Source organism: Bactrocera dorsalis, chromosome 2, assembly GCF_023373825.1.
Source record: "Bactrocera dorsalis isolate Fly_Bdor chromosome 2, ASM2337382v1, whole genome shotgun sequence".
Lineage (NCBI taxonomy): Eukaryota > Metazoa > Arthropoda > Insecta > Diptera > Tephritidae > Bactrocera > Bactrocera dorsalis.
The window spans coordinates 62862807-62888275 of NC_064304.1; the positions used below are offsets into that span (position 1 = coordinate 62862807).

The following is a 25469-nucleotide window of genomic DNA, read 5'->3' on the forward strand; positions in this document are numbered from 1 at the left end:
GTCGCAAAACTGCAAACGGGAAACGCGAGTCGTTAGCCGCCTGCCCAGGAGAATGTTCCTGATACTAGTGTAAGAACTAATCTTAAGAATCTATATTAATATTTTTACATATGTAAAAGGAAATTTTTTTTTTATATAAAAAGTGAAACTGTTTAATGCGAAATTTTTCTTTTAAATATAAAAGTGAAACTCTTTAATGTAAACTATCCAAACGTGAACAAACGTAATTCAGAAAAAATTAATTGAACTAGAAGAGATAATATTATATCGAAAATAAATAAATAGATAAAAATATCGAAAATAAGCTAACTAAAAGTGAAATTTAAAGAAAGAAAATTAATTAAAAAAAAACAAAAATTAAGAATTGGAAAAGAACGTTTAATTGCGTATAAAAATTCCAGGGTCAGTTTTTAAAAAAAAGAGAACTTAAACTTAAATATATACAACTTATTAGTTTTAGACATCCTAGTTTTAATATACATAAATACGTACATATCTAAACAAAGGCTTGTACAGCCAATAGCTTACTAAAACCAAACCATATAATATAGCTTAATTCTGCGATTCCCAACACTAGGGACCCTCCAGAATAGAAAAGCCCTCCTTCCCAGAAGGAGTAATAAAAACAATAATAATCCTATTCATAATACCCTCCAGGGTAGAAAAGCCCTCCTTCCTAGAAGGAGTAACTAAAATAAATAAAAATAAAACAAATTAGATTCGTAAGATCAGCCAAAATTCAAATATGGCTAATCCTTCAAACCTCGTTCGGCCACCAATACTTAACGCACCCCAAGGGCCACCAGCACCTTCTGGTCAGCCTCTTGCCTCTTTTAATTCATTCTCTATGGATGAGTTAACTACCCTAATCACAGGAATTGTGAACAATGTCTTAAGGACTGAAGGGCGAAACATGGTTCAAGCCGCCCTTAACCCAACTTCCAACTCTTCAAATTTCACGGACATTACCATAGATTCAAGACTACCCGGGAATGTCTCTGAATTAGACAAAATACCAGATGTGGTACGTTGTCTTCGGGAGTTCTCCGGAAATCCGGGAGAATTCACATCTTGGAGGAAAAGCGTGGACAGGATCCTCCAGATATACGAGCCTCTAAGAGGTGCCCTAAAATATTATGACATCCTCAATGTCGTTAGAAACAAAATTGTGGGCAATGCCGACATTGCCTTGGAGTCCTATAACACTCCACTGGATTGGAGGGCGATCTCCAGTTGCCTAACATTGCATTACGCGGATAAACGCGACCTCGGTACCCTTGAGTACCAAATGACCTCTCTCGTACAGGGTAGCAGTACAATTCAAGAATTTTACCAAAAGGTATATTCTCATCTCTCACTAATTCTGAACAAACTTGGATGCATGGAAGTCGGCGCAGAAGCCATGCACCTTTTAACTCGTACGTATAGGGATAAAGCCCTAGACACGTTCGTTCGCGGACTCAAAGGAGATCTACCGAGACTCCTTGGAATGAGGGAACCAGCAGATCTCCCTCAGGCACTCCACTTGTGTCTCAAACTAGAGAATGAAACCTTCAGGTCACATTATGCCTTGAGCAATAATAACAATATCAGCAGGAAACCACAAGAGTTTCGTCCACCACTACCCCCCAGAAGGATGAACAATGAGTTTTACCCCGAATTGGCATACATGCCCCAACCAAGGTTGTACGCAGCCACTCCACATAGACCACCGCAAATGAACTATCAAGTTCAACGCCAGCAACAGGCGCCCCAATATGCACAACAGCATTACAATCCACCACCACGTCCTTTGAATAAACCACAGCGACGTCCAGAACCAATGGACATTGACCCATCACTGCGAACTAGGAATATTAATTATATGAATAGGCCACGTAATAATGACCCTATTAACAAAAGACCTCCTCCTGGCAACCCTCCAGCTCCTGTGCCCCCTAATAAAATCCAAAGGAATTTCCATATAGATTCCGAACAACCCCAAGCTTACTATCCTACCACGACAATTGACGAGCAGACGAACGACAACTCTAGCCATTACGATGACGAATGTTACAGCGATAGAAATGATCGAGATCAGGACGATAGCTACATAGACACGACTGACCTACATTTTTTAGAATGAGTCACTCTTCGCTGCCCTATGTTGAATGCAGGCTGAAGAGTGGAGATATTGTGAAAATTTTAGTAGATACAGGATCTACGAAAAACTACATACGATCCTCTATCGTGCCCAATCCAATAAATAACGAAAGCATTTTTTTTGCGAAATCCATAGCAGGAGACATAGAAATCAAACAGCATACCTTTCTAAACCTATTTAACTCAGACAAAAAACTGAAATCCGACCTCCTCCCAACTCTGACATCATTCCATGGTATTATTGGGAATGATAGCCTTAAAGAGCTTGACGCAGTCATCCACGTAAAGAATAACTTCATGGAGTTAGAAGGCAATACCAAAATTAAAATCAAGCAGCTAGCTTCAAGATCTATTAACAAAATAGATACTAAGGACGATAACTTGTCACAAAAACATCAGAAGGAAATTAATAATTTAGTCAACAATTTTTCTAATCTCTTTACGGAACCAAACGATAAACTTACCTATACCACTAAAGTCATAGGAGAAATCAGAACGCACAAGGACACTCCTGTTTATACAAGGTATTACCCTTACCCAATGTCATTAAAAGGTGAAGTCGAAAAACAAATCAACAAAATGTTAGACGATGGCATCATTCGACCATCAAGATCCCCTTATAATTCACCCGTTTGGGTTGTAGCTAAAAAGCCCGATCCCCAAGGCAATAAGCAATACCGAATCGTTATTGACTACAGGAAGCTTAACTCGGTTACTGTAACAGACCGTTACCCAATACCCCAAATTAATGAGGTACTATCCCAGCTTGGGAAAAACAAATACTTTTCCGTTTTGGATTTAAAGAGTGGATTCCATCAAATCCCTCTCAAAGAATCCGATATTGAGAAAACAGCTTTCTCAATAAACAATGGCAAATACGAATTCACAAGACTGCCATTCGGACTCAAGAATGCTCCTTCAATTTTCCAGCGAGCCTTAGATGACATTCTTCGTCATCACATTGGGAAAATTTGCTATGTCTATATCGATGATATAGTCGTTTTCAGCAACTCTGAAGAAGAGCACATCCTCCACTTAAACCAAATTTTCAAAACCCTTGAAGATGCAAACATGAAAATACAAATAGACAAATGCCATTTTTTCAGGGACACAGTAGAGTTTCTTGGGTTTATTATTTCCTCAAAAGGAATAACAAAGAATCCCTCAAAGGTAGAAGCAATAGCTAAAATACCTTACCCCAAAAATATTAAGCAACTTCGCTCATTTTTAGGCCTTTCCGGCTACTATCGTCGCTTTATTAAAGATTACGCCATGCTGGCTAAACCTCTAACCATACTCTTAAGAGGGGAAGAAGGACGTATATCTAAAAACAAGTCCAGCAAAATCAATATCGAATTGGATGAAGACGCAAAAGATGCCTTCAACAAAATTAAAAATTCACTCATGTCTGACGACGTCATACTTTCCTACCCTGATTTCAATAAAGAATTCCATCTAACGACCGATGCGTCAAACTTTGCAATTGGTGCAGTCCTTTCGCAGGACAAACACCCCATCGCCTTCATCTCTCGAACACTAACCAAAACAGAAGAAGCCTATGCTACGAACGAAAAAGAGTTTTTAGCAATCATCTGGGCTCTAAACAATTTCAGGAATTATCTATACGGTTCAGCCAAAGTAAAAATTTATACAGACCACCAACCCCTTACACAGGCCCTCAGCAATAAAAATAACAACTCCAAAATGAAACGTTGGAAAGCCACACTGGAAGAATACAATCATGAACTCCATTACAAACCAGGCACAACTAACGTGGTAGCCGACGCACTATCAAGAACGCCTCCCGAACCAATTAACGCCTTGTCAGTAACCCAGCATAGTGACGAGAGCTCATCCGATAACTTAATTTGGCATGTAGAATCCCCAATTAACGTTTTCAAAAACCAAATCTTCTTAAATTCAGGCCCAATTTCTACCTATCAATTCAAGATAGTATTCCCCACATACCATAGACACGTCATTGAAGAACCGGAATATAACTCAGAAATATTAATAAATCTCCTAAAAAGGTACCTAAACACCTCCATAATAAATTGCATCAAAACCGACGAAAGAACTATGGGCAAAATTCAAGAAATATACCCGATCCACTTTAGTAACTATAAAACCAGGTTTTCTCAACTCCAAGTCCAGAATGTGACAGACGAACAGCAACAAGAAGAAATAATCATAAATACCCATAAAAGAGCACATAGGAATTCTCGTGAAAACAAACTTCAAATTTTAGAAAATTACTATTTTCCCTCCATGACCAAAACAATAAAAAGAATTATTCAGCAATGCTCAGTTTGCAAAGAGAATAAGTACGACCGGCACCTTACCAAACCAAAATTAGGAGAAACAATTTACGTTAGGATAAACACACGACTAGGAACCAAAATATCTCCAAAATTTAAAAAAGAGGTAGTAAAGGAAGACAAAAATTCCACCGTCTTGACAGAATCAGGAAAAGTAGTTCATAAACGCAATATAAAAAATCAAAATTAAAATTTTTGTTTCCAGACTGCTCCTTATTTACCCGGTATTCGCATCAATAGACATTTATGACTACTCCGCGGCACAAATAGTTACGATAAATGACTGACTAGTAAAAATCCAGAATGGAGACTTCAGGCTAATACACATAATCGACCTCAACAAGTACGAACAATTTCTGACGGACATGTACAGGTTCACCTCTTCGGACATACCCAAGGACACAATCCTTTATCCCATCCTAAAACACGAATTAACCCATTCTCTTCAAATTTTAGATACAATAAAACCTGTCGAAAGAAGACAGAAAAGATCCATAAATAGTTTAGGAACGGCTTGGAAATTCATAGCCGGAAGCCCCGATCACGAGGATCTGGATGTAATAACCAAAAATCTTAATGAAATTAATAATAACAATAATAAACAAGTACTAATTAACAATATTTTTAACGAAAAAATTAATAACATTAGCATGATAGTAAATAATCTTCTTAATAACATAAGGAAAGATACTTATATAGAAAACGAGACTATTATAAATTTACAAAATAGAATTAGATTAATAAAAGAAGAGTTGATTAACATTAAATACGCCATACAGTGGGCAAAGAAAGACATTTTAAACATATTATTGTTAAATAAAAATGAAATCGAAATTGCATTAGAACATTTAGAAAATGACGAAATACCTTTCAAAAATGCTGAAGAAGCACTAGAAATATCAAATATAAATGTAATTAGTCAAAATATGACAATATTTTACATGGTAAAAATACCATTAACTATTAAGGAAAATTTTCAAAAAATAAATACAAGACCAGTTGTAAAACAAAACTAAATTATAATTAATTTCGAATTTGAGAAAATATTATAGGGTACAAAAGATACCTATGGAATTAAAGAAGAATGTAATAATTATAAGAAAATTGAGATTTGTAAGCAAACTCAACTAGTAAATATAAGTAATAGTAGTTGTATACCTAGAGTAGTAAATAGCCTAAATTCATCTTGCACTGTAACAAACGGCCAACATATCCAACAAATCGAAGAAGTAAAACCTGGCACCATATTACTTAATGGCTTCCAAGGAGTAATAGATGCTGACGGAATGCAGAAAAATTTATCAGGGACACACCTGATTAATTTTCATAACTCAACGTTAAAAATAAATCATCAATTTTACATTAATTACGATTTGGTTCCACCGCCGGCAATCCCAGCAGTCCTGCAACCAGCACCAATCGAAAGAATTCGAATTGAATTACTTTCTCTCCAGGCCTTAAAGGAGTTTCATATTGATAACATACGAAGAATAAATCTTCTGAAGGCAGCAACGATATCCAATAGCTCCCTTTCACTTGGAGCCGTTGCAACTATCATTCTCGGTTTAATATTTTTTCGAAAATTCTGGAGAAAGCACCAAAACAGAATAATCATATCTTCAAGCCTGGACCTTAACCAGATGCCCCCAGCGAATATTGATCCTAAGGAGATCAAAGATCTTTCCAGTGATCAAAATACTTACATCAATTTTAACAACCTCCCCTATTTTTGATAGGCTCTCGGGACGATCGCTTTTAAGAGGGGAAGTGTTAACATGGCAACTGTTAACAATTGCTAGCTAAATAATAATAATGCGTAATCAGCAATAACAAGTAAAGCATAGCGGAAATGCATCTTTAGTTGCATAATATTTCCCACAGCAAAAGTCAGACGCTTGCATTAACATAAAAGCTCATTTTTCGGTGTGAAGCGGAAATCCAACACGTGCAACCCAAATAAGTCAATTCGAATAAATTAATTTTTAAGCTTTAGTCTTAGTTCTGTACCCGAACCATAAACTAATAAATTAAATTTTTTTTAAAAGAAATTTACATAAAATTTCTTAACTTATACATACATACATACATATATTCGATATAATTATATTTATATAAATTACAAAGAGTAAATTTACTCTTTTCTACATAACAGTCGTAAAAACATATACGAGAAAACGATACATATATTTCATATATTTACTTATATACATAAACATCTACCCACGTTAAGTGTCCCATAATTCGCTTTTCGCGGTTTATCCGTACGGCGAATATACATACATATGTACACGCGTACCTATGTACGAGTATATACGGTCGCATTATAAAAACGTGCATACATACATACGCAGAAACGCATATGGTAAATTTATACCCCGGGTACAACGTAAACAAAATAAACATTTATTTGTCAATTAAATCGTCAACAATTTAATACTGATCGCAGCATCTGTACGTTTTTAAACGGCGAAAAATTTATTATAATAATATAATGGAAAATTTGTATAATCGTGTATCGTCACATATGTATGTAAATACGCATATTACTTCAAAGTCCACATTGGCATATATTCCGCAATACCCCTTGGTTTTTGATTCACAAAAAGAAGCAGGATTGCGTATACAAAATATTCAAAGACCACATTGGCACATATCCCACAATACCCCTTGGTTTTTGGTCAACAAAAACAAGCAGGATTGTGTAAAACATAATAAAGCGTAATACATATGTATGTGCATACATGCATATGTACAAAGTGGAGTGATCTCTAAAACGAGCTCTCATTTGCACATAACAAAATAAAAGATACATAAATATATATACAAGTACTTATACAAATTTATACAACAAAAAATTATTTGGGTTTGCGGTTAATAACAAATAATTAAATAAAATTAAATCGAAATTAAAATTTAATACTAGTAAAGTTCATAATTCGAAACAAAAATAAAACAACTCTTATTTATCTTAAAAGAGTTGTCGGTTATACAAAATCGCGATTATACGCGGCTATTAAAAGCGTTTGGTTTACTAATTTAATTAAAAGCTCTTAAAAAGTTCTCGTCTGAACATACATACATATGTGTATACGAAATCTGTGGTGAAATTAAATTTACTAATTTCAGTATAAAAAAAAAATATCTGTTTTATCGAATTTCTTGGAAACTCTTACTTACAAAAGAGTCTTCCTTTCGAAATATTACATCGACACACTTGTACATATACACAATCTGTGGTGAAATTCATCAATAATTTCAGCATATAATTTATTTATCTGTTTATCGATTTTCTCTGAAACTCTTACATACAAAAGAGTCTTCTATTGAACATTTTACATACGAAACCTTGTTAAACATCTACAAGTCTAGTTTTCACTAAGACGTTTTGATATTCTATACATTTTTTAAATGAGCTCAGACTCAAAGGATTCTAAACCAAGTCAGTTACTAAAAGTACCAAAGATGATTTCTGACGAAAAAAGTCCATGTACACCTGCAGAAGCTACACGCTCGAAGCAAGGTGCTACGAAACAAAAAAGGGGGAAAGGCATATCATACTCTAAATTCATTTCTGAGAGTGACTGTCTAATCAAATATTGCAATCGATTTGCTTCTTCGCCGATTCAAGAAAATTCTGAATCTGCGCTAGAAATAAAAAGCCAAACAATTGAAAATTTTTGGACACGTCTCCAGGCTGCATATGACGCAATTGTAGATACTGACGATTCAGATCTACCAGAAAACTTTAAATCTTCTGCTTACGCCAAATTTGAAAACTGCTTAGACCAGTATGAAGATACAAAAATTATGATCGCAGATCAGCTAAAGTTAATTAAAGCAGTTGCACCTACCTCCGAGAGTAGAGCTGCCACACATTCAAAATCAAGAGGTAAGTTCGGGTATCCACCTCAAGGTGCCCGCATGTAATACTGAAAATTTCCATGGTGGTTATGAACAATGGCCGTCCTTCCGGGACATGTTCACAGCTGTTTACATAAACCATCCGAAATTATCAAATGCTCAAAAGTTGTATCATATCAGATACAAAACAAAAGGTCAAGCAGGCGTCATCGTAAAACAGTTCGCATTAAATGACGACAATTTCCATTTGGCTTGGGAAGCTCTGAGAGCAAAATATGAAAACGAACGAATACTGGTAGATAAGCAAATAACGATACTAATGAACTTGCCCAAAATTCAAAAGGAAACAAGTGAAGAATATATGAAACTTCAATCCACTGTTTCCAACTGTTTGTCGGTTTGAGCGACACAAAATATTCCCACAGACAATTGGGACCCAATTCTGATAAATATATGCACCGCCGCATTATCAGAAAAATCGTTATTGCTATGGGAACAATCTCTCTCATCCAGGAAAAAATGCCCCACGTGGCAGCAAATGCAAGATTTCCTAACTACCCAGTATGAAATCGCAGAAAGAGTTGATAAAAAGATAATTAAACCAAAAGGTATTTCTCATGACCTTAATAGAAGCTTCCAGAGATCCCAAGCCAGTAGCAACAACAATTCAAATAGAAGCTTCTTCAAAAATCAAACGTTCACATCTGAACAATACAAACAAACGTCATGCGAATTGTGCACAGGGGGACATAAACTTAAATCTTGCGAGAAATTTAAGAAATTAAATATAATTGACCGAAACAATTTTGTAAAGTCAAAAAGACTTTGCACAAACTGCTCATCACATGCACACATGCTTAAAGATTGTGAAAGCAAATTTAATTGCGTTTATTGCCATAAACGACATCATTCGATGTTACACATTACCAATTTTTCCAGCTCACCCCCAAACAGCGCAAACATAAAAAGAGCAACAGGTTTAGTTGCAAGAACAAATTCAGAAAACAGCTAAGAAGCACCATGCTGCTCAAAGGCGTTGAAAACCCAAACGCTACATAGCGAAAAAAACAGTAGAGTACTACTACCTACAGCAGTCGTCTCCATCGAACACCGAGGAGAGCTGTTTAAACTCAGGGCCTTAATAGACCAAGGATCACAACGATCATTTATTGCGTCTAGGGCACAAAATAGGCTAAAACTGCCTACGAAATTCCAATTTTGAAATTACGAGAATGGGCGGAAGAGTAGTTCAAAACTCCAATAAAATCTGCCCCATTACCCTAATTTCCCCCAAAGCGGATAAGCGCATACAAGCAGAAGCTATTGTCTTACCGCAATTAACAAACATGCTTCCAAGCTATCATATAAATAGCAAGCATTGGCAAAAGGTTTCACACCTTAAGTTAGCAGACCCCAACTGCAACACTCCCGCTCAAATAGATCTTCTATTAGGCAGCGATCTCATACCACAGATAATACTCGAAGGTATTGAGAAAATTATAAAAACACTTCTGGTGCAAAATACCATTTTCGGATGGGTCCTAAGTGGACTAGTTGCGGAACCAGTTGCCACGATGACAACTCAAGTTGAGGAAATCTCCAACGAATACCTCAATTCGCAATTAAGAAAATTTTGGGACGTAGATGAACTCCACCCTCCCCGTATCAATCCCAATCACTGAAGATCGGTATCGTGAGAATTTTTATAAAACCACAACTACTCGATCAGAAGATGGCCGGTACGTCGTACGACTACCACTAAAGCCAGAATTTCCCCGCACGCTCGCCTTAGGTCTTCCCGCACCGCTGCTATTCAACAGTTTTTAAGTATGGAAAAAAACCTACTTAAAAAATGCGAGCTGAAACCAGAATATGATAGGGTCGTAGAAGAATACCTCCTTTTAGATCATATGGAGGAAGTCAGCGCTGGCGAAAAAATCATACAAAGTAAATACTACTCGTTTTATTTGCCACATCATGCAGTAGTAAAGCCAGACAAAAAAACCACAAAGGTAAGAGTTGTCTTCAATGCGTCAAAATCCACTAGCTCGGGGAATTCCCTAAACGATATCCTGTTTACGGGACCCACTCTCCAACCTGATTTAATGCTACTTATCTTAAATTGGCGTATCTTCAAATACGTCTTCAACGGGGACGTCGAGAAAATGTATAGACAAATAGTCGTACATAAAGACGATCAAGATTTTCAAAGAATTATTTTCAGAAAATCCCCCACTAGTCCACTACGCGACTTTAAGTTAAAAACAGTAACCTTTGGCGTCAACCCCCATACTTAGCCATTCGGACACTGCACGAATTGGCAGAAAACACCAAGTCAGAATTCCCTCTGGCAACCCAGGTGTTAAAAACGCAAACGTATGTTGATGGCATTTTGTCTGGAAGTCACAGTCTTCCACAAGCATACGAATCCTTATCACAGGTTATAAGAGCCCTCAAAACCGCAGGGTTTCCACTGAAAAAGATTACTGCCAATCATCCCGATATAGTAAAACATATACCGAAAGAAAACATGTTGGATACTAATTTCCTTAAATTCGAAAAGGAAAGTACAACAAAGACTCTGGGGATTCAATGGAATGCGATATCTGACCAGTTTTCATACACTACCGAGTCAATATCTGCAGTATCCGCCATTACAAAACGCCAGATTCTATCCTCTGTGGCAAAACTTTTCGACCCCGCAGGATGGCTTTCGCCAATTATGATAAAAGCTAAAATCCTGATACAAGAGTTATGGCTAGATGGGACCGATTGGGACGAACAAGTAAAACCACTTCGTTTAGAAAAGTGGTCACAGTTCGCGAGCAATCTAAACGATATCTCACAGATACAAATCCCCCGGTGGGTAAACTACTCCCCCGAACACAAAGTCGAATTACACGGCTTCTGTGATGCCTCTGAGAAGGCATACTGTGCCACTTTATATGTGCGCACACAAAGCGATAACGCGACCACAAGCCACTTATTAGTAGCTAAAGCTAAGGTGGCTCCTCTAAAAACGCTAAGTCTACCTCGACTTGAGCTCTGTGGCGCCCTACTACTCGCAAAATTGGTTTCCATGGTGCAGACCCACTTAAACATGAAGAAATACAGGTTGCATCTCTGGTCCGATTCTGAAATCGTTCTAGCCTGGTTGGAAAAACCACCACACGCCTGGAAGACGTCCATTTCTAATCGTACGTCACAAATACTTGACCTAGTGGGGTCAGCCACTTGGCGACACGTAGCCAGTGCTGACAATCCTGCCGATTTAGGTACAAGAGGGTGCAAGCCGTTGCACCTTGCCACCACCACCCTCTGGTGGAATGGCCCCCGATGGTTAACAGAATCTCCCGATTCTTGGCCAAAATCGCCCATGCGCAATATAATTGCCCCAGAAAGTCGAAAAATCGACTGCTTTCACGCAACATTGGATGATAATGACATCCTTGAGCGATTTTCATCGTTCCCTCGTGCCCTTCGAGTTATCGCCTACATGCTAGAATTCGTAGAGCAACTCAAAAATAAAATTAAGGGAATTCACTCAAAAGCTAACCAATGCGATACGTTAACGCACCTAGAACTCCAAAAGGCAAAAATCGCACTAATCGCATTCACTCAAATGCGCTACTTCAGCCGCGATATCTCATTATTAAGAGAATCAAAACCCATTGATAAAAGGAGTTCAAACTTGGTTCTTAACCCATTTTTGGACACGAAAGGTCTGCTTCGTGCGAATGGTAGGCTCACTAACTCAAGCCTGACGTACAACGAACGCCACCCTCTAATTATAGCAGAGAAATCCCCACTTGCCACATTACTCCTCAATTATATCCACTTACTCATGCTGCACGCTGAACAGCGCCTAATGCAGCATATAGTCCGTCAAGAGTTCTATATTCCCCGACTTAAGCCCCAAATAAAGAAATGCATTTTCATGTGCAAGATCTGCACTATGCACAAGCAGAAGTTACGAACTCAGATTGTGGCAGCACTTCCACCGGAACGCTGCAACTTCGCTCTGCCTTTCACAGTTACAGGTGTCGACTTTGCTGGGCCTTTTCAGATAAAGGCGTCCAAGCTAAGGTCCCCCACTCTAATGAAAGGCTATGTGGCTGTCTTTGTCTGTTTTACGACAAAAGCAGTGCACCTCGAGCTGTGTACGAATCTGACAAAGGAGGCTTTTCTCGCGGCATTCGCTCGCTTCGTCGGACGACGCGGCTTCCCATCAAAACTGATGAGCGATAACGGTAAGACCTTCATTGGAGCCCAAAGAGCCACTGAAAAGGAAATTGTGGATTTTATCAAACAAGTCTCACCAGAGATTGTACAAAGGTATGCGCCCCAAGGCATTAACTGGCAATTTATCCCCCAAGCGCTCCTCCTATGGATGGTTTATGGGAATCAGCAGTAAAAAGCTTTAAATCCCACTTCAAAAAAGTAGCTGGAAACTACAAATTTAATTATGAACAGTTCACCACACTGTTAGTGCGAATTGAAGCCGTTCTCAATTCACGGCCACTCACAACCCTCTCGCAAATCCCTCTGACTTCACAGCCCTAACACCAGGACATTTTCTCAAAGGAGCACCCATTCTGGCCACACCTGAGCCAGGCGTAGGGTCGCTATCCTTATTAAATCAATGGGAGAGAATAAAAATCCTCCATCACGAATTCAGCCGCCGATGGAAGGAAGAATATATAAAGGACCTTCATAAAAGGTACAGGTGGAAGATTCCAGAAAAGGCACCAAAGTTTGGAGATTGTGTCATCATCCATGATGATTGTCTGCCCCCTACAGAATGGCGGCTTGGCCGCATTGAAAAACTACACTACGGCTCCGACGGTCATGTACGAGTCGTTGAGCTCCGCACTCAAAGCGGTATATTAACAAGACCGCTCGTGAAACTATGTTTTCTACCACACATTGACGAAACCGCAAATAACGAAAAAACAGCCGATACTATCGTAACGCAAATCAAATAACCAAAAACCCGAAGTAATAAACCCGCAAATAAAAAACTCGTTTAAACTATTTCGAAACCTAATGCAATGGTCGATCTACATGACGACCCTTTCATGCCACATAACGTGGCACGATCGCCATACACATTTTAATGACACACATTTTAACCACATTCCTCCTCCCACACAGATTACAATGGATGTGGATATGCCAGCAGTGCCAACGCCAACGGTGAGGTCAGCCATAACCGTGCCACGTCCTGGGGCAACTCCACCGCCTCGAACTCCAGCGGCAACCGCCACTGCTACCGCTCATCGTAGTAGCACGCGACCACTACCACCGTCCTCAGCGCCCGTAGCAGAACCTCAGCGCAGCCGATGTCCCCTGTGTCGGCGCCCACACCGGCTACAACATTGTTGCATCTTTCGCAGCATGCAGCCCATGCAACGGCAGAAGGTTGCTCAAGCTCATGGGCACTGCCTGAATTGCTTAGCAACGGTATACACCACCCAGGAGTGTACATCCATCACCCTATGCCAACTGTGCAATAGGCCGCACCATACCATGCTGCATCGCACCCCAAAACGGCCCGTCGCGCGGCAGCTTGCCACGAACCGATCGCAGCAGCCAAGTCGGCCCCTCCATCGTCCAGAACAAGGCGAAATGAAGCACCCCCGCGGCGCCAGCAGCATCGTTCATCATACCGCCGCTAAACTGGCCTTAACAGCGTTGTTGCCACGCTGCAGCAATTACAGCGTCTGCTAGGCTAATATTCGCCTAGGGGGGCCGGGATGGCTAGAAGAGTTAGCTTTTCCCTCTGTACGCCCGACACTGAACAACCACACTAACGCGATCCACATGTGAAGACACCACACATCCAGACATCCCACATGAAGACACCACACACTACTACACATGAATATATATCACACATACGAACATCACACCACAACTCTACACTACCCAACAATCAAAACCGACCGTTCGAGAGGACGACTTCCCCTTTGTTACAACGATCTCGCACCGAGCGAACGTGTCACGCAGCGTCAGTTTTCCGTATCCCTATTTCGAAGTGCAGTGAATCCAACGATACGAACGGTGTCTTTAATAAAACAAATCAAAATCAAACATTAAACTAAAAATTAAATTAAACAAAAGGAAACCAAACTAACCAAACTGTGTCTATTTTTTGCCGATGAGTTGACAAGTGCCGAGGTAAGTGGTGGCTAGCAATAGCGATAGAAACAAATATTTTCTTAGCACCCTGATGACATGTACGAAATATGGGTGAAATCGGTTCACAACCACGCCTTCTTCCAATATAACGCTATTTTGAATTCCATCTGATGTCTTCTCTGTATAATATATACATTATCTGTATAATAATATACGGTATTTGAGCTGAGGTATTCCTTGTGGAAAAATTGTCGTGATCGGACAATAACTTTTCAAGGTCCCTAATATCGAACACGAAGAACTCAGTGCCTAACCTAACCTAACCTAATTTTGCACCGAAAATATCGGCAAATCTCCCAGAATTTAATTCTAATTAATTTTACAGCAAAATAAAAAAATATGTAAATGACGGATAATGAAATCTCGATTATCACTTTATCATGCGAGAGTATAAAATGTTCGGTGACACCCGAACTTAGCCCTTCCTTACTTGTTTTTTATTATTTTTTCTTCTAACCTTTCCGCAATTTCATATTGGGTGGTGAGAAAATCTTCAATTTGTTGCCACGTTGGGCACTTTTTTCGTGATGAGAGCGATTACTCCCATAGAAGTAACAACTTTTCTGGTAATGCGGCGGTGCGTTTACCAGAATTGGGTCCCAGCTGCCTGTGGGAATATTTAGTGTCGATAGAACCGACAAACAATTAGAAACAGTGGATTGTAGTGTTACAAATTCTTCACTTGTTTCTTTCTTGATTTTAGGCAAGTTTAATAGTGTCGTTACTTGCTTATCGACCAATATTCTTTCGTTCTCATAACGTCCTTTAACAGCTTCACAAGCAAAATTGAAATTTTCGTCATTGAGAGCGAACTGTTTAACTATTTCGCCTGCTTGACCTTTTGTTTTGTATCGGAGGTGATACAGTTTTTGTGCTTTTGATAGTTATGGATGGTTGATGTAAACGGCTGTGAACAAGTCCCGGAAGGACGGCCATTCTTCATAACCTCGGTAAAACGTTTCTGTATCACATGCAGGCACCTCGAGTTGGATGCCTGAACTTGCCTCTTGATTGTCTATTTGTGGCAGCTCTACTCTGCTGTGGGGAATAGGTGTAATTGCTTTAATGAGCTTTAATTGATCGGAGATCATAGCTTTCGTTTCTTCATATTGGTCCAAGCAGTTTTCAAAAATATCGTAAGCCGATGATTTAAAATTTTGTGGTAGATCTGAATTGTCAGAATCTACTATGGCGTCATGAGCCACTTGGAGGCGAGTCCAAAAATTTTTGAGATTTTGGCTTTTTATTTCTAATAACGATTCCGAGTTTTCGTGAATCGGTGAAGAGGCAAATCTAGTGCAGTATCTTGTTAAAGTATCACTTTCTGAAATAAATCTAGCAACCCGTTTTGAGCGTGTAGCTCCAAGTGTACTTTGATTTTTGTTATTAACCATTTTTGATATATTGTATATTTTTGTATTAAAATATTGTTAAAGTTTTTCTCAGTGTAAACTGATTTATGGCATCTAATAGAAGCGAAAAGTGTAATACATTGTATACTCTTTTTTAAATAAATAAGAGTTTTTTTCAGATTATATCGGTACAAACGTATATTTTATTAATATCGTTTTGTATTTATTTGCACTGGTATTATTTTTATTTATGTTTTATTTTGAATTGTTAATTGCTATTAAAAACCGTACTTTTTATTAATTAAAATATTTTATGTCCGAATATTTTGTATTTAGGTACACCCTAATACTTGGACTTATATGTATGTTTGTATGTGCGTATGAAGTTGCTTATGTTTTGTGCAATTGAGAGCTCGTCGAAGAGATCAATATGCTTTGTACATAAGTATGCACGAATTGTTTGTTATGCTTTGTTCGTAAGCAATTGAGAGCTCGTTAGAGAGATCAATTAGCTTTTTGTCCACAATCCTGCTTGTTTTTGTTTGCCAAAGAACAAGATATATTGCCGGATACGGTTGTGTCCACAAACTTATATGTATTTAGTGAAAATGATTTTTTTGGATTCGTTTCAACAAACGTAATTTGTGATTTTTACTTAACCGTTCCGATTAGTTCTTTACGGAAAGTACGATTTTTTTTTTTTGAAAATTAATTAAAATTAATATTTTTAATAATTTGGTACCCAGTGTAGGGTATGTAAGGAAATGCAGATTCTATGTCGTATGTAAGCATAAGGTACGCTTCTATATTTTTATATACATATGTACATATGTATATTTTGAAATATCTACATATATTACTCGAAACGGTATTTCGGCTTTTACCGTGTTTGGTAAAATTATATTATCTTTAGGCATATGTATGTATCAAATAAATAAAGGACATAATACGCTCACTGTGTTTTCCAATAGGGGTTTTTTGGGATAATGTGGCTGTATATATGTGTGTGTATTAGGTAAAATGCCTTTGCTCCTCTCCGAATCGTTTCCAGTTGGTTTGTCTGTTCGCCTTGTTCCAATTCCTGTCTCTGCCTGGCCACCTCCTTGTGTTGTTGGGTTGTTTGTATGTATGTATATTTATTTTAATGTTCGCACCCGTTTTTTTCGTTTTTGTTTGTTTTATTGGTGTTTTAGATTTTCGCGCCCGATTTGTATTTTAGCTTATTGTTTAGTTTTACTTTTCGCGCACGATTGTGTGAGTCTTTGTTTGTGTAAAACTTTTAACATATGTCTTTGGTTTTTTCTTCCAGTCCTTTACTGTGCTTGTTGTTGTTTAATGTTTTTAGAGTCTGTTTGGTTAATTAGCGCTTTTTGAAGTTATGTATTTTGTTGGTTATTATTATTTAGTTTTGCATTTTGCGCCCGCTCTTTTATTGTAGTTTTATATATATATATTTGTCTCAGTTTTTTTTTATCGAATTGAACCTCTTTTTTCCGTTGTTAGTTATTATGTTTCGCACTGCACTTTTATGTTTATATTTTTGTAATAGTAACTAATTCGCACCCCTGTTTTTGTTTTTGCAGATTTCATTGGGATATACCCTCTGGCTTCATATATATGTACATTTGTGTATACATATCTTTTGGGAGCCGCTTTATTTTATTTAACTTTTTTTTTTATTTTAGACCAACGTTGTCTTTTGATTTGGCTGTTTTTTTTGTTATATGCGTATGTATGTACGTACATATAGTTTTCTTGTTTTGTCTCACTGCACTTTTGTCACCACTTTTCTTCTTCTTCTTTACTGGCGTAGACACCGCTTACGCGATGATAGCCGAGTCAACAATAGCGCGCCAGTCGTTTCTTCTCCTCGCTACGTGGCGCCAATTGGATATTCCAAGCGAAGCCAGGTCCTTTTTCACTTGGTCCTTCCAACGGAGTGGAGGTCTTCCTCTTCCTCTGCTTCCCGCGGCGGGTACTGCGTCGAATACTTTCAGAGCCGGAGTGTTTTCATCCATCCGGACAACATGACCTAGCCAGCGTAGCCGCTGTCTCTTAATTCGCTGAACTATGTCAATGTCGTCGTATATCTCGTACAGCTCATCGTTCCATCGAATGCGATATTCGCCGTGGGCAACGCGCAAAGGACCATAAATCTTTCGCAGAACTTTTCTCTCGAAAACTCGCAACGTCGACTCATCGGTTGTTGTCATCGTCCAAGCCTCTGCACCATATAGCAGGACGGGAATTATGAGCGACTTATAGAGTTTGGCTTTTGTTCGTCGAGAGAGGACTTTACTTTTCAATTGCCTACTCAGTCCGAAGTAGCACCTGTTGGCAAGAGTAATCCTGCGTTGGATTTCCAGACTGACACTGTTGGTGGTGTTAATACTGGTTCCTAAATAGACGAAATTATCTACAACTTCAAAGTTATGACTGTCAACAGTGACGTGAGTGCCAAGTCGCGAGTGCGACGACTGTTTGTTTGATGACAGGAGATATTTCGTCTTGCCCTCGTTCACTGCCAGACCCATTTGCATTCCTTCCTTGTTTAGTATGGAGAAAGCAGAACTAACGGCGCGGGTGTTGAGACCGATGATATCAATATCATCGGCATACGCCAGCAGCTGTACACTCTTACAAAAGATTGTGCTGCTCGATTAAGTTCTGCAGCTCGAATTATTTTCTCCAGCAGCAGATTGAAGAAGTCGCACGATTGGGAGTCGCCTTGTCTGAAACCTCGTTTGGTATCGAACGGCTCGGAGAGGTCCTTCCCGATCGTGACGGAGCTTTTCGTGTTGCTCAACGTCAGTTTACACAGCCGTATTAATTTTGCGGGGATACCAAATTCAGACATCGCGGCATAAAGGCAGCTCCTTTTCGTGCTGTCGAAACCAGCTTTGAAATCGACGAATAGGTGGTGAGTGTCGATTCTCTTTCACGGGTCTTTTCCAAGATTTGGCGCATGGTGAATATCTGGTCGGTTGTTGATTTACCAGGTCTGAAGCCACACTGATAAGGTCCAATCAGTTTGTTGACGGTGGGCTTTAATCTTTCACACAATACGCTCGACAGAACCTTATATGCGATGTTGAGGAGGCTAATCCCACGGTAGTTGGCGCAGATTGTGGGGTCTCCTTTTTTATGGATTGGGCATAGCACACTTAAATTCCAATCGTTGGGCATACTTTCGTCCGACCATATTTTGCAAAGAAGCTGATGCATGCACCTTATCAGCTCTTCGCCGCCGTATTTGAATAGCTCGGCCGGCAATCCATCGGCCCTGCCGCTTTGTTGTTTTTCAGTCGGGCAATTGCTATTCGAACTTCTTCATGGTCGGGCAATGGAACGCCTGCTCCATCGTCATCGATTGGGGTATCGGGTTCGCCTTCTCCCGGTGTTGTGCTATCACTGCCATACAGCAGGTTGGAGAAGTGTTCCCTCCATAATTTAAGTATGCTCTGGGCATCGGTAACTAGATCACCTTGGGGGGTTCTACAGGAGTATGCTCCGGTCTTGAAACCTTCTGTAAGCCGCTGCACCTTTTCGTAGAATTTTCGAGCATTACCCCTGTCGGCCAGCTTATCGAGCTGTTCGTACTCACGCATTTCGGCCTCTTTCTTCTTCTGTCTGCAAATGCGTCTCGCTTCCCTCTTCAACTCTCGGTATCTATCCCATCCCGCACGTGTTGTGGTCGATCGTAACGTTGCGAGGTAGGCAGCCTGTTTTCTCTCCGCTGCGACACGGCACTCCTCGTCGTACCAGCTGTTCTTTTGCACTTTCCGAAAACCAATGGTTTCGGTTGCAGCTGTGCGTAAGGAGTTTGAAATGCCGTCCCACAGTTCCCTTATACCGAGTTGTTGACGAGTGCTCTCAGAGACTCAATATAGTGGTCCGAGTCGATGTTAGGACCTCGGAGCGCACGCACATCTGAAACACTGGAAACGTGTCTTCCGTCTATCACAACATGATCGATCTGGTTGGTAGTTTTTCGATCCGGAGACAGCCAGGTAGCTTAATGTATCTTCTTATGCTGGAATCTAGTACTACAGATAACCATATTTCGGGCCCCGGCGAAGTCGATCAGCCTCAACCCATTTGGGGATGTTTCCTCGTGGAGGCTGAATTTACCGACCGTAGTGCCAAAGATACCTTCTTTGCCCACCCTGGCGTTGAAGTCGCCAAGCACGATTTTGACATCGTGGCGGGGGCATCTCTCATAAGTGCGCTCCAAGCACTCATAAAAGGCATCTTTGGTCACATCGTCCTTCTCTTCCGTCGGGGCGTGGGCGCAAATCAGCGATATGTTGAAGAACCTCGCTTTGATGCGGATTGTGGATAGACGTTCATTCTCCGGAGTGAATGATAGTACTCGGCGACGGAGTCTCTCTCCAACCACGAATCCAACACCAAACTTGCGCTCCTTTATATGGCCACTGTAGTAAATGTCACAAGGACCTACTCGCCTCTGTCCTTGTCCCGTCCATCCCATTTCTTGGACGGCGGTGATGTCAGCCTTTATTTTCACGAGGACATCAACCAGCTGGGCAGCGGCACCTTCCCAATTAAGGGACCGGACATTCCAGGTGCATGCCCTCAAATCGTAGTCCTTATTTCGTTTGCCATGGTCGTCATCGAAAGGGGGGTTTCTCATCCGAGGCTTATAGTTGATTTTTATTGGGGGTGTTTGTTTACGTGGGGGTCCCAAACCCAGCGCACAACCCTATGCAGGGGATGTTTCGCCTTCTCACGTTAGCTCGCCTTCAAACGGATGTTCTTAGGCTACCCAGAGGATACTTGGTCAAAGACCGGAAGTCGTGAGCTGCTTGAGTCACATGTAAAAGAATCGTTTCTGGCCACTCCCAAGTGAATGGCAATCAGAGAACTTTCCTCACTTGCGTGAACTTCTACACATGACTCCATCCTCCTGTCACCACTTTTATACGTATTTATTTTGATTTTAGTTTTCCAATAGTGCATTTCTGTAAGGCTCGAAGGACCATGAATAAAAGTATACGAAATTTATGTTTATTAAAAATGAATTTTGTTTGTATTATCACAATCTCACCAACGGAAATATAATATAAATGTTTCACAATTTAATTGCAATAAAAATAAGTAGCAAACACGGCGGCGAGAATCCTGTTCCGATTTGCTGGAGCTGGCGATCGAGTTCTCGCGGATGGAGGTCGAAAGGTCTAATCGCGGTAGCGTAGCGGCGCAGTGTCTATACGAAGCGAATTTTAATGTGCGGCTTGTGTGGCTCGAATTGTTTAGAACGAATATGATGTAGCGCTCTGGATGGTTGAGGATTCGAATTAACGCGCACAGGATCGGTGAAATGGTTTTCTGTAGAATAGCGTGAGCGGTTATCGCGGCGCAGTGTATCGAACGAATTGCTTAGAACCAATTGTGTTGAATCTACTCAGGGGACCATCCTTTATGCTGAGTGGGTGGATGTACAAGTTTGGTGAGTTGTCTTGTGTGCGAGTGTGGTGTCATCAAGTATTAGTGTGTGCTAGTTTTACCGGTTTACGTGGGGGGATGCTTAATTCATTTAAACGGAAGTATAACTTCAATAATGCACAAGCATACAAACATACTACATATGCGCACACATGTGAATATGTCACCAACCAAAAATTGAAACATTGTTCTACAAAAACAACAACAGCATAAGCATGGCAACATTGTGTTGTTGGTAGAAAAGCCGAGTTGTGCCGAAAAAAACGATCGCCGATTGTCACCGCTTCCCTTGCTACTCGAACATCTTCACAGACAAGGTTGCGTTAGATTCATATTGAGGAAGGTTGCGCAACTTGCATTTAACGCAACCTTTTCCGAATTCGTATAAGAAGTATAACTTCAAAAATAATAATAATAATAATAATAATATAATATAATAACCAATAAACAAATAAATAATTTTAGTTACTTGTTATTAAAACAAAAATATTATTATTATTCAAAAATTAAATTTTATAGTGCTTGTCTTTTTAGTTCGGGGGTAGGTGCAACAATATCATTTCCATCATATTGGAATTCATGGGCTTCGACACTTTGCCTTTCAAAGTGTGAAGAATCTCGCCCTTTCAAGAGTATGTTGTGCAGCACATAGCAGACAAGTACCCACTTATTAAAAAATGTTTGACTCTCTTGGTCTTTTATTTTTATCCACATTTGTTTCAAACTACAAAGTTATATCCTCTAGCAATTCATCTAGTACTACTTACATTGCATTGTGACACTGCTCAGGGGGCAAGATGTCTGTAAATTTTATACAAAGAACTTTTTTAAACCTTAAAATTCGGATTACTTAATAAGCACATACCTTCAATAAAGTCCATTTCCTGAATAGCAGAACTTATTTTAAATTCGATTATTCGTAATTTGCATACTGTATATTTTTGCAGAGAAGAATAGGAGAAAAACCACGAATAACAACACTAATAACCGCGATGAGTTAACTATAGGATATGGTAATCTGTTCTTGTTACTGCGAAAGGAGCAATAAATTAAGCAATGTAACTGCACGTGGTACTCGTATCACGTCGGGGTCATTATAAATTTTATTCTTAGTTATTTTGACAAATTGAAATAATAGAATTTGGAATGCCGAAAAATATAAACTATACCTCGTTATGTTCGCCGGTTCGATGCTCATACTATAAGGGTATTATTTTTTATGGTCCCTTTTTACGAAGTCTTGCAGATAAACGAAATTTTCAGAAATCGATGGTAAATGTCTGGTATCTAAGAACGAAAGTCTAGTAGCTAACTTGAATGTATTTGTAAACATTGTCATGTTCAACTACCTTCCTTCATATATAGCAATGTATTTATATGTGTAGAAATAATTTTGTGAAAAATATGTGTTATAATTTTAATATCTTGTATCAGTTTTCTTTAATAGAATAATCTCTTTATTAAACAATAAATAACAAATTTTAAAGCGCAATGAAAGTTAAGGAACATAGTTATAGTAATATAAATTCTGCAAATAGTATTCGTCAAATTTGTTCATTTTTAATTATATATATATATACTTGTATATATTCACTTATTGCAAATTCTTGTTTACGACCTGAAACTCTTTGAAAAAAGAATTGGAGCTGTGAGACTGACTTGTAATGGACATAGAAGTTTTTGAAACCCTTTTGGAGAGATCTTCTGGTTCACTTTCATAGTAGCTCTGAATGTTGTTTTGTGTTTCAAAAATGCACTCCGTCATGTCTGTTTGAGATGTAAAATTTTTTGAATCACCACCTCCATGCACATAAACTGGGGTAGGTTGCAATGTAGCAGCAGTGGCTGCTAAGGTCAAAAAATTCAAACTTGCGTTGAAAACTTTACACCACTGAAGTAATCTCAAATCATTGCTGCACTGGTTACTTCTATTGTGATCAACAATGTTTTTATCATTATTTATGCCGTCTCTGTTGGTAATAGCTAATACATTGTAATCGTTCCATTCCGTATTGTGAGTACTTGCTTTAATAGTTTCAGTATTACTACCTGCTGAAAGAATGTTGGACCACTTGTTGTATGTAATTGAATATTTTTTTTCATTAAAGGGATCTGTAAGAGCCGATTTGTCAATATTTCTATTAATAGCATGTTGATGTTTTGGTTTGCTACGTTCAAAACTGGAACTAACTACACTAGATTTCGCTGACATAAAACTAGAATTTAACTTTGAATAATAATTTAAATTGTAGGGACTAAAATGATATTCTTTATAATTCGTTGATGTACTAATGGATGATAAAGTCTGGCCTATTGAACACAAGCCAGGTGAAATTTGATTGCCTTTAATCAGCAACTTTTGCTTCATCATTTCGTTCGAATCTGGCAAAGACTTATTTCTTAGAAAATCGCTTAAAGTTTCTTCAAGTAACGCGTTTTCATAGTTGTTATCGTTGATATCAAAGTGGATGTTATTCAAATTGGACATTCCATTGAATTCGATCAAATTCTCAATATTACTGGCCGAGTTAAAAGAATCCCTTCCATCTAATTTATATCTTTTCGCAGCTGGTTGAAATTTGTCTAGTTTGTAAATCGGAATTAGCTCTATTTCATTTTTTTCATTCATCTGGCTACACATAAAACGAAGCTTATGTTCATTTTTACACCAGCCTCGAAGTGTTGACTCTGGCACTCCAATGTCCCTTGAAACAGAAGCTTTGGTCTCCCCTTGATGAATACGTTGAATAGCCCGAATTTTGTCGTTAGGTGTTAGATTGCGCAATGGCCGCTTACCACGTGTACTCCTGCGAATATTTAATTGTTGAAACGCAGGTAGTTCCATAGTCGTACTCGATGTTGCGCTCAGGTAATTTTTAAAATATAACGATCAAGAAATTAGATCAGTAATCCTTTATCAGCACGAGCTTGGATGGTATCGAAAGATAAGATTATATTTCAATATTTTCAGTAGAATCAGAAATATTTGAGCAGAAATACAGACGTTAAAAATCGAAAACAAAAAGTCTATGTGCTTCCGTGTTTAGAATTTTCCCAAAAGTGACAAACAATGCTTGTATTTCGATGATAATAATTTGACGTTTACGGAAATATTTCTTTGTATTTTTCCTTCACGATTTCGCGTAAAAAGCACAGTGGTTTTGGCACTTAGTAAAGTGTAAATACATTTGTAGTTTGCTTCATTTCTGCTACTATGTATGCATTTTAATCACATATCTCTCGAAGAGGATTCCAAATTACCACTTTTTCATAGCAGCATAATTAAAATATTATGATATCAAGTGATCTGTATCCACAAAAAAAAAATCTAAAATTATTTATGAAAAAAATGGAATCTTATTTGAAGAGGAAACACCATGTTTTTTACTTGAAGCTTTTAGAAATGAATATTTTATACGAAATTTGGCATATTACTTATGCTGGGGTATTAAAATTTGTGTAGTCTTGCTACATGTTGCTATAGAAAATAATAGTTTTGTTCACCTAACAGTTGTATGTATCAGCTAAAACTAATGAAGATGTATGTACATACATACAGAAGCGGACAGTGAAATCCGGACAACCTGTGGGTTTGAATTTAAAACACGATTGTAACCGACAAGTGTAACTTTCTGCCGAAAGGATTATTCTTTCACATAAATTTGTGCTCTGTACACGTTTTATAACATTTTGGTTTTTTTTTCAACAGTTTTAAAGTTTATTTCGTGCTTGTGCTTCGTTAAAGCTTAAATGTACCAAAATTAAAAAAAAAATGTCCGAACCGTAAAAAAGTAATATTTTTATTTTGCGAAAAGAAAATTTGACGAGTCGGGAAATTAGTGATAGAGTTGGCTTCAGCAAATCTTCCATGAGAGAATTTCTAAAGAATGAAACAAGGTCTCTTAAGAGAAAAGCTGGCTCTGGAGAAAAGAAGAAGAGAAGTTCTAGGGACGATCGAGTGATAGAACGTATCAGTTTAAGGAATCGTTTCAAAACTGCTGAGGACATTAAAGTGGAGTTATTTGAAGATATCGGTACGGAAGTTAGCGCAAGAACTGTTCGACGAAGGTTTCAAGAGATTGAATTGAACGCTCGTCGGGCCGCCAAAAAACCACTTTTAACCTCAAAA

At 38.7% G+C, this 25469-nt stretch overlaps 1 protein-coding gene across 1 annotated transcript; it reads right to left on the bottom strand.

The window, feature by feature from the left end:
- Nucleotides 1-12268: 12268 nt before the first annotated feature.
- LOC105230921 (protein distal antenna-related) lies at nucleotides 12269-25046 on the bottom strand. The gene has a single exon (XM_011212350.4). It carries the CDS (start codon nucleotides 24183-24185, stop codon nucleotides 22935-22937), a length of 1251 nt encoding a protein of 416 aa, XP_011210652.1. The 5' UTR covers nucleotides 24186-25046; the 3' UTR covers nucleotides 12269-22934.
- Between the last annotated feature and the right edge of the window lie 423 nt (nucleotides 25047-25469).